At 54.1% G+C, this 10,420-nt stretch overlaps 1 protein-coding gene across 26 annotated transcripts in view; it reads left to right on the top strand.

Annotated features, from left to right (window-relative positions):
* The window catches only part of MAPT (microtubule associated protein tau), a 40,989-nt gene that overhangs the window by 16,026 nt on the left and 14,543 nt on the right, over positions 1-10,420 (top strand). For 13 of the 26 annotated variants that reach the window (XR_002002477.2, XR_002002478.1, XM_019009062.2 and 10 more), the window contains exons 2-6: positions 1,727-1,815; positions 3,070-3,156; positions 4,182-4,268; positions 5,684-5,749; positions 7,916-8,770. Coding sequence is in view for 24 of the 26 variants with exons in the window: in XM_019009062.2 (XP_018864607.1) it covers positions 1,770-1,815; positions 3,070-3,156; positions 4,182-4,268; positions 5,684-5,749; positions 7,916-8,770 (1,141 nt within the window). In the remaining 2 variants the exon portion in view is untranslated. The remainder of the gene's footprint in view (positions 1-1,726; positions 1,816-3,069; positions 3,157-4,181; positions 4,269-5,683; positions 5,750-7,915; positions 8,771-10,420) is intronic. The other 13 variants (XM_019009076.2, XM_019009072.2, XM_019009074.2 and 10 more) reach the window with 5 other exon arrangements.

The following is a 10,420-nucleotide window of genomic DNA, read 5'->3' as shown; positions in this document are numbered from 1 at the left end:
TCACCAGGTGTCCCTGGTGGGTGCAGGGTGCACTTTGGGCTCTGTGTGGGATCACCATGGGGTCACCAGCTGTCCCTGTGCTCCTGGGCCGTGTCCTGGCTGTGCCACTCCAGGCCCATCCCGGGTGTCTGGGCAGGAATTGCTGCAGCTCACTGCACAGGACAGGCTGGGGCTGCTGCTGGGCTCTTCCTCCTGCTCCTGGCAACAAAACCTTTGCCTTTGCCTCCCGGGTGCTCCAGGTGCTCCTCCAAGGCCTCTCCTCCCTCTTCAGGTCTGGAAAACAGGAGTTTTGGGGGAGCTGTTAGTTATGGGCTGGGCTGTTGCCTTTCAGATAGTCTCTGGTTAAGGAGAATAGTTCTGCTGGGGATGGATAAGGTTCTTTGGAGGGTTTGTGCTTTATCTGCCATGCAGAGGGTGCTGTTCAAGTTTATCTCTGTGCAGCTTTCTCTGCTCTAATTATGCATCACTGAACCATTGCTTCAAGGCGGGGCTGGTTTTACACTTTTAGGAATATTTTAGAATGTTTTTTTTTCCCTTGATGTTATGTTTTTCCCTAAGAGGGATTTCCCCTTCCCCCACTCCAAAAGAAAAACAAAGAGGATTTTCATTATGGACTTCTTTCAGGATTTTCAGTCCATCTTTGAGAATCTGAATCTCGAATATGATGAGATTTGAGTCCTGTCAAGTAGCTGTCTAAGGCAGTAATTTAATTGCAGAGTCATTTTGCTGAGGCTTAAAAAAGCTGGGTGAGGGATCTGGTTACTGGCCCTGGAGTTTCTCTGGTGTGGTTCCATACATCCAGTTCATTTATTGCCAGCACACAAAACCACAAGTTTCCTCCTTGCTGCTGTAACCTGAGCTCTGCTGCTGGATCTGTCCCTGGGGGTCACAGTGGTCACACTGAGAGCTGGTTATCGATGCTGCCAGTGGCTGTAATGCTATCAGCTCTTGGGGAGCCAGCTAAGAGCACTGTCTGTCTGTCCATCCAGCACAGAGAGCAGGGCCCTGTGCCCTGGGGCAGGCAATGCTTGCTGGAGACTTCATTTCCTTCTGCAGATCGATGCTGTTTAGAAAAACAATTCTTTTAGAAGAATGACTGTGAGGTTTGGCACCTTTCTGCTTCCACCCCAGCACCCTGACCTGTTTGCTTTGCTCTGTGCCGTGCTGGGGCAGGAAGGGTTTGGGGTTAAAGCAGGGGTTGTGCTGACCCCTCACAGCCACAGCTGAGTGAGACCCTCTAAGAGTCCAAAACCCAGCTGTGGATAGCCCTGGTTTCCCCCATATGTGACTTTTTGAGGGGTTTTGAGATGATGAGTGTCCTGTGGTAGCTGTGTATCCCTGCTGGGTGTATCCTCAGGGATGGAAGGGTCCCTTCCCACGGCAGCATCACACCCCAGCAGCAAGGGCATCTCTTGGGAGACTGGTTAAACTGGGAACTGCAGGTTTGGGAGCAGTCAGCCAGCACAGCCTGCTGCTCACGGGGATCTCCTGGGGCAGAACTGTGTCAGGACAGTGGCCTGGCTGCACTGGGGTGGGCGTTTTGCTCGGGACATCTTGAGCACACATGGAATTTGAATGCAGCTGGCTGGAGTTCCCTCTGTGTTTGTTGTGAGGGATGCAGTGACTGGCACACGCTTTTGCTTGTGCAGGAAGGACCAGACCTTCCCTTTGCTCCTGCTGTGTCAGGTTTTGCCTAATGGCTGTTAGTTCTCACTCTCCTTTTCAGGTACCTTTGCTGAGAGGTGGCAGAGCAGCCTCAGGACACCACCATGATGGAGGATCACGCACCTGGCCAGGAAAAACACTTCTCATCAGGTGAGCACGTCCAGGAGGTGGTGAAGGACCTGCCTGGCCCACTGAGCCCAGCAGGGAGAGGGAGAAGAGCGTGGAGGTGCTCGGGGAGCATTCCGAGCGTGCGGAAGGCACTGTGGGTCAGCTGGCTGCAGCACGGGGAGCACACAGGGTGCTCCAGCACTCACAGGAAAATGCTGCTCATGGACCTCATAGCCCAGCACATTTAGAGCAGAATAACCCCTGGTGTCCAGACTAGGGGTGATCCCAGTGCTGCAGCTTGGTGTGTGTTTGTGCTCCTCGGTTTGCTATGAAAACACAGCACTGTTCTCATCTGGGGTCACAGCTCAAGGGTGCTGCTTGCTGCCTGCTTTCCTCACCTGCACAGGGACTGGGGACAGCTGAGCAGACAGCTCTGGGAGTGGGGGCCATGCTGGAGTCTTCCTCACCATATTTCAGACCTGCATTTCTCCAGAAGCTTTTCCTTTCTCATTCCACCGTGCTCCACAATTGAGCTTGGAAACCTGCACAGCACCAGCAAACCTGCTGGGACACTCTCCCGGCTATCTCCATATAAACATCATCTTAATTTCCTTTTCTTGAGGTGCTTTGTTCACCTCTCACAGCAGATAAATGGATGGCCTCTGTCCTGGAGAGAATCCACAGCATCCATTCATCCTGGGCTCTGTGGCGCATCGCGCTGAGCTCCTCTCCGCTTGTTTCACACAGCACAGGTTCCCAGGGATTTCACTTCTTCTTTTCCAAATCCGTTTTTCCTGCTCTCATTATTTGATTTCCCTGCACCCTTGCTGAGAGGAGACTTGTGCCTCTTGCCCTGCTCTTCCAGAAGACTTTTGCCACCGTTCCTTGGCACAGACGGTTGTCCTGCACCGGCCCCGTTACAAACACGGGCTGGTTTGCAGTCCTGGGAGTGCTCAGCCTGCTCTGGGAGGGAGAGGACAACAGTGGCTCAGAAGCTGCACATCTTTCCTCCTCACGTTGCTGAGATCTCCTTGCCTGCTTGTGCCATGCTTTGCTGTTTCTGCCTGTCCAGTCCACTGGGCTTTTCTTTTGCTGATGGGTTTCCGTTTGTTCCTTTTGGTGGTGACACTGGTGCTTTTGGTTGGCATTTTCACGCTTTGCTTGCTTTTAGTTCAGGTGGTTTTTAGTCTCCAGCTGCAGCTTCTTGCTGCTGTGGATCTGGGCAATCAGAGTTGGTAACCCCCAGGCCCCAGTTCATAGCCAAGGACTTGTTGTAAGTATTTGAATGTTTTCCAGGCTATCCCCTTCAGATACCAGTCGATGATGGATCGGATGAGCCTGTTTCTGAAACATCTGACGCTAAGAGCACCCCAACTACGGAAGGTGGGAGCTCTTTGACTTTCTGCTTTGGAACCGTGATGGATTCAGAGAACCAGGAGGGTTCAGACTCCTCCTGGTGGGAGTTCTCAGGAGGAGAAACCTCCTATCCTCACCACTGGTGGTGTTTGCTATGCTGCAGAACGAGATAATGAGCTCTAAAGGTGCAGAGGGGCTGGAAAGCAAGAAAGGTGAATTGTTCAGTGCTCCTCAGGAAGCTGCTTGTGCTCTGCTTCCCACTGGCTGCCAGGTCCTGGCAGTGCAGTCCTGTGTTGTGTGAGCTGGGTTTGTGTCACTGCGCTCCCCAAGTCCTGAATGCCTTGTGGGTAGAAAAGCTCTAATTCCAGAGTGCTCTGGAGACTTGTTCACTATTGGAATTACCTTCCCTTTCTGCATTCCTCTGGCTGCTTTAATCCCAAGTATCTGCCTTTGGAGACCTGAGGTAGAGGCTTCAGTTGCAGAATTGTTCTGAAAGGAAGGCAGGGTGGGCAGAGATGCTGAGCAGTCCCAGCCCTGTCCCTGGGGTGAGTGCTTGTCAGGAAAGTGCCTCGAGAAATCAGGACATAAAAACCCATCTGGTGCAGGAGGAGATGTTATCCTGCTCCCCAGCTGGATGGGGACGGTCAGGATGAGCAGACAGCCCTCTGGCAGGTGGAGCTGGGTGTCTCTGCCCAGAGCAGGATGCAGGCACCCTGGGCTGTTCTGTCCTGCTCCAGACCAGCCGTGTCTCCGTGCAGGATTGCTGTGCCCGTGCCACTGGGGGCTTCTTTTAGTGGTGGATTTTTGGACAAGGAGGCAAAGCCTTCAGAAGTGTAGGGAGTTTGTTGTGGCACATTGTGTGGCAGGGGGCAGCTCCTGCTGTCCCTGTGGTTCTGGCCTTGCCTGTCATGCTGAGTTGTTCCCTCCACCAGCTCCACTGGCTCGAGAGAGGGAGCCGAGCGCTTCTCTGAGCAGAAAGTTCTTCTGGCACATCCTGGCCTCCAGAGGGCTTTGCCTCTCAGCAGCTGTGTGAAAGCTGTGTTGTTTTTCAGATGCCACAGCACCTTTAGTGGAGGAAGGAGACCACGAGGATCAGGGTGGTGTGGAGCAGCACGGGGAGATCCCAGAAGGAACCACAGGTGAGGGAGACCAAGGTGCAGCTTCATCTCTTGCTGCAGACAGAGCAGAGAGCTGGACTGGTCGGTGCTGTGAGACAACAGCACAAAACCTCTCCCAGGGACACTGCTCCCCACGCTGCTTCCTTCTTCTCCAAAGAATTCCTCACTTGGAGTTGTCCTCTTGCCTTCCCCATCCTGGGGGAAGCTCGCAGCCTTTTCTTCTCTCTCTCTGCTCCACATCTGGCAATCCTTCTGTCTGGTGTCTGTGGTGGCTTTGGCTGCCACCTCCAGGCTCCCACCTGCAGATCTGGGTGGTTCCTGTGCCAGCAGCCCCTCCTGCCTGTCCTGCAGCACCGGGGCTGTGCCCAGCCCTGGGGCTCTGCCCTGCCCTGGGCTGTCCTTGGAGTGGCAGGTGAGGACCAGGCCACTGCAGCAGTGCTTTTTAGGATATTGCAGGGGAAGTGAAGTGACTGGAAGGCTGGGGCCTTTCAGAGGCAGAGCAGGGGGTGACTGTGGCAGGATCGGGGAGGGCAGGTCTGTGTGTGAAACACGGGGACGAGTCCCCTGTGCCATAGCCAGTGGCTTTCCCTGGAAGCATCAGGCAGGACCTGAGCAAAGCAGCGCGTAGGAGAGGGATTCTGCCAGTGCCAAACACTGAAACAAGCTCACAGCAGTGAAATTTCTGTGCTGCATCCACTCCCAGAGCTGCTGGTGGAGCCCTGGGCTGAAACACAGAGGCTCCGGTGCAAGATCTGACTGTCCCAGGGAGCCAGTGTGTCCTGAGTGCTTGGAAAAAAATGGGGAAAACAGAAGAAGTCCTAGTTTGACTGGAGAACTGTGGCATACAAGTATAATTGTTTAAGCTAGTTTGAAAGTGGTCACAGAATAAAGTGCAAAAATGCTGATGGAGACAAGCCATCAGCACTGTGAGGAACACCATGCTTCTCTGAGGTTCAGGATTGCTCTAGATTTGTGTCAGGTGTGGAATTACGGGTCTCACACAGCCTTGGCAGGGTTCACAGGTTGGTCACAGGCACCAAGAAGGTGAACTCAGGTAAGAGACATTTGTGGGAGTGCTGCTGGCCATGTAAAGGCCAGGTGGGGGTAAAAGAGGGATATAAATCCACAAGTTTCCTTGCTCCTTAACAGCCTGTTTTCTGCCTGGAAGAGCTTGCACTAAGCTGCCATTTAGGATGTGGAAGTTGGTGAAACACTCCTCTGGTCTGTACAGCCCAGGCTGAACAGATCTACCCAGATCCATCACCGCTGTGGGGAGATTTCCTTTCTGACTCTGCCCTGCTCGTGGCACAGCAGAGATCCTGCCCATTCTGCTGGGCAGCCTCAGCAGGGAGGTAAAATCATTCTCCAGGCACATGCTTGAACTTCACTCTTATTTTGATCATGTTTTTCCCCTTCTTCCTCTGTCCTGGGAGCAGCTGAAGAGGCGGGCGTGGGAGCCACTCCCAACCTGGAGGACCACGCCGCAGGAGATGCCACTCAAGGTGGGTGAATCCTCTCCCTGGGACCAGTTGTTGCTGCCCACTGTGCAACTGGCTTGGGAATTTTGTTCTGTGGGAAATGCTCTGCTCTGGCCAGCAGTTCTCCCCATTCCTGGCACAGGAGGGCTGTACACACCTGGAATGTTCCAACTTACTCATTTCAGGGAGCTGCAGCTTCTCATGCACCAGATTTCACCCTCAGATGGCCAAAGTCACGGTGCTTGTTTGTCCAGCTGCAAATCCAGGGCGTTCTCCAGGCTGGAAAAGCTGATGGGCAGAGCTGGGATGAGCCAGAGGAGCTGCCCAGAGTGAACAGAGGCAGTGCAGGCCCATGCCACACATAAAACTGGCAAAATTGTTTAATTACTGTGTCTTTCTAATGTAAAACAGGACTCAAACCCACTGATTCATACCCTGACTTCAACACTGAGGGGTTTTTCTCCTCATCCCAGTCTTGGGGAACGTGAGTGGCAAAGCCAGACACAGTGGGCAGAGAATGTTCTCACAGCATTAATTATGTGTCTGCTTAGATGGGCTGAAAATTATCCAGGGACCATTTGGATACCTGGAAAGCTTCTCTTGACTCTGCTCAGTGCAGACTTGATGGAAAATTGGTTTTCCCAAGGCCCCCAGTGCTGGTTTAATTCCATGGGGCAGATTTAGGAGTTGAGGCTCCCCGTGATGTCCTGCCTGCACTGACCACCACAGCACCCATTTAGTGTTTAAAATCACAGTGAAAAGCCATTTTGTGCAGCAGTTTCCTGTGCAGGAAACAGAACAGATCTCTTCAGCTCAGCATTGTCTTTCCTCATCGTGGCTCCATTAGTGCATTTAGACATCCATGTCTTTTACAGAAGTAAATAGGTTTTGCCTTCTCAGCTCAGGGCACAATTCAGGTTGTTGTTGCTTTCCACACACAGATGAGCACAATTCTGTGCACTCTGCTCCCTGCAATTAGAGTAAAACCTTTGCTTGTCTGGCCAGTGGTTTTTGGACTGTCAGCTCTTCTATATATGAAATAGTGGCACTATTTTATTGCTAAAAGAAATCAGGATTGTTAGTGGAGGGGGTTGAAGTTCTTTCTTCTCTCTGCCCTGGTTTTAGTGCTGATTCTCATCAGAGTTTTACTAAGCCCTTTCTGCCTTGTCCTGGGATCTTTCAGCTGTCACACGAGGTCTTTGTGTGGTTGTTTCACTTAACTGTGAAATTCTTTGAAAGTGGGGAGGACACTGATGAAAGACCCAGCCGGTCTTGACTTCATCTTTTCTTGTTTGTTAATCTGGCCAAGCCACAGTTGTGATCTCAGGGCTCTGGTTTGGCTCTTCACCTGAGCAGTGCTCAAAGAGCCCAAAGAGCCCTTGAAGCTGAACCAGTTCACAGAGGCATTCTCATTCTCACATTCTCACTGGGCTGGCTGCCTCTAAAGCCATGTTCCCGTGTCCAGGTGAATTCTCTGTTGCTCAGGGCATCTTCAGCTGAAGGGATTTCCATCAGAAAACCTCCAGCTCATTTAGCAGGTCTGGCTTGATGCAGCAGTTGTTGGAATTGTAAAGGTCTGTGTGCTGCAGAGAGCAGTGACACGACAGAATCCCCTCTGTTACACACACACAGACAAGGAAAAGGGACACAGACACATCTGTCTCTGTGGCCTCAGGTTCTGGGGATGTCACTCAGCCCAAGTGATGGCAGAGCAGCTCTGAGGAGCCTCAGTGGGTGCAAGGTCCCAATTCCTGTGGCTCCAGCCACGTTCTTCCCCAGAGTCCTTTCCCTGCTGTGGCAGGGGAGCAGAGCAGAGGTGGTTTGAGCTCTGGAGACAGATGTGCCTCAACATCTGGGGCAGGGAGGGCCAGCAGGGTCCTGTGAGGACAGGAGGGAGCCCTTGAGGCAAGAAGAGGTGGGCACTGACCAGCAGCTGCAGCAGCTCGTGGAGTGCAGGGTGAAGGCAGGTCCAGGCAGGAATCTGTGTTGTGACTGTTCCTGATTCCTGTGGGGATCACAGTTTCTCTAAAGCCAAAAGCCACTGCAGGAGTGAGCTGGCTGTTCAGTGGGGTGGGATGGGACTTGTTTTGTCTCTCCATTGCCAGTAGAAACCCTGAGTCTCTGCCATGACGTGATGTTTGACATGCCTGTGCTAATTTCTTGCCCATGCTTCACACCCCGTGTCTTCAGGCGAGCTGAGCTCTCCAAAGCTCCAGCCTGGCCCTCAGGAGCAGGTGGGAGAGGCAGGAGAAGGTTCCAGGCAGCCCCCAGAGCAGGGACCGGGGCTTCAGCCTCTGTCCCATGGAACGAGGGCTCCGGCAGCAGCTCCCACCAGAATCGAGGTCACCATCCCCATCCCCCTGGACATGTACCAAGGCTCTGCAGTGTCTGAAGGCAGCAGCGAGCTGTGGGGTGAGGGAGGCAGCGCTGTGGAGCCAGAGCTGGGCCGAGGTGTGCACACACAGGGTGTGGCAGCAGCAGGTGACACAGGTGACCGTAAAGAGGAGCCTCCGTGTGCCACAGCCACGTCAAAGGAAGGTTCTGGAGGACAGGAGAGAGATGAGGACCGGGATATTGATGAAACTTGGGAGCAGGGTTTGCCTTCCCCTGCGGGTCAGCGTGTTTCCCTGGGACCTGAGGAGGGCTCATGGCCAGCAGTTGCCAAGGAGGCTCGTGAAGAATGTGATGGAGAAGACAAGTCCAAAGGTGTCCTCAGAGACGTCCCAGGAGGGGCAGTTCTGGCTGAAGCTGGGTCACATAAAGCAGGAGAGGACCAGGAGGAGAAGCCACAGCTGCTGGGGGGAGAAGGAGGCGCAGACGTCACCGTGTCGGAGCCTTCTGAAAGCGTCTCCCAAAACCAGGCTGAGCCCAAGGACAGAGAAGATTCTGGGCCCGTGCTGGAAGCAGCTGAACTGCCAGCTGAGGCAGCAGATGATGTGAAGGACAAAGCAGCTCCTTTGGCAGATGCAGGGGGCCGCAGGACGCCCAGGAGGAAGCCCGGTGGCCTGGCTGCAGACAAGGGCAGCCGTGTCCCTCTGCTCAAAGGTGTGTGATCCAGCGCTGCAGCTTGCTGCCACCTCGACTCCTGCTGCTTGGAAATGGCCTGGACGTGTGCTGTGACTGATCTGCAGCGCTGCTGCTCCCTCCCTGCCCCTCCCTCTTTATTTAACCCTGGATTGGATTGCCACACCCTTGCGCTGCGGTTCTGCGTCCCTTGCATGGTGCTGGCGTGTCCCTAATCATGCTTTTTTTCACCTGTTTTTGCTTTGATTTCCTTGGATCTGTTGGGTGGGCGCCTTAACTCCCACCTGGCACCTTCCCAGAGAAGAGGAGGAGCGGATGGATGGATGGACGTGGCTCTGGCCTGGCGTGTGCAGCTTGTTCCAGCAGGACACGTGCCATCTGGTTTGCATGTCTGATCCAATAACTCTTGGAATTGGCTTTCCTAAAGAGGAGGGAGGAGGAAAGAGGCAAGGGTGGCAGGTCTAGCTATGGAAAAGCCCCCACACTGATCCTGTTTCTTGTACTTTCCCCTTAAATGTCTGCTGCTGACTGCTGCTGGAGGCACGGTCTGCAGCCAGCGGGACCTTTTCCCACTGCCAGGCATGTCCATTGCTCTTCCAAAGCATCCTGCTGCCATCCCAGCTCTGGATGGCTGTCCCTGGCTGTGCCAGCACAGGGCTGCCTTCGGGGGCTCAGCAGGAGCTGAGCAGGAGCTGTCCAGAGGCATCTAAAGATTGCTGGGGCTGGGCTGGGAGGGCAGCCCTGGGTAAGGGCTTGAGCTCACCACTAAATCCACGAGCATCCCTTAGACCTTCCCTTTCTGTTTTGCACCTGTCCTGGGTTCAGGAATGTCCCAAGGGCCCAGCTCAGTGGGTGCTGTGAGCAGGGGCCAGGCCAGCAGGACACATGCTGTGTTGTACCTCAGCTCTGGCTCTCCAGGACACGTCCCGGGGGAAGCTCTGCCTTTTCCCCCACATCCACATTCCAAAGGCTCCCTGGCTGCTCCCCTCAGCCTGGGAATGCTGCTGGGCTCGTGGCTCTGTGCTGCACGGGGCTCACGAAGAAATTGTCGATGGAGCTTTTTCCACTGGGGCTAAAGCTCATGACATTTCTCCTTGTTCCCCCTGGGGTGGGCAGCGGGAGGCTTGGCTCGTGTGCTCACTGGCATGGCTCACTCTGCAGCTGGGACCAGGGGCTGGGACACCCTGCCCAGAGCCAGACAGCTTCTGCTGCTGCAGGAGAATGATTTCATCCAAACACATTCATTCCCTTCAGTAGATACTCGGTGGCTGTTTGTGTGCAGAGGAACTGAACTGGGGAGGGGTGGTGCATCCAGCAGCTTGGGATGGGGTAACAGCAGTGTCCACGTCTCAGGAAAGGCCTGATCCCCCAGGACAAGTCCCAGCACTGGGGGGAATAGCAGCAGTTTCTCCTCCCAGTTAGCTGAAGGTGGGGAAAAGGGCTTTGTTCTTAGTGCCTTGTAGAACACATTTTATCTCCTCCCCATTTCTGATCTCCTGATTAGACTGGCCCAGGTGGAGCAGGCACTGTGCTGGGGGCAGAGAACAGCCTGTCAGGAGGGATGGGAACAGCAACAGCCAGGGATGGAAGTGCAGCACCAACTGAACAATCCCTTAAATGAGATCCCAGTGCTGCTGGACTGGGCCTTCCTTCAGTCTGAGTCTTTATTTA

The sequence above is a fragment of the Parus major genome, chromosome 27, assembly GCF_001522545.3.
Source record: "Parus major isolate Abel chromosome 27, Parus_major1.1, whole genome shotgun sequence".
Classification (NCBI taxonomy): Eukaryota; Metazoa; Chordata; class Aves; order Passeriformes; family Paridae; genus Parus; species Parus major.
Note: the sequence above shows the minus strand (reverse complement) of the source record. Positions and strands in the feature narration are given on the sequence as shown.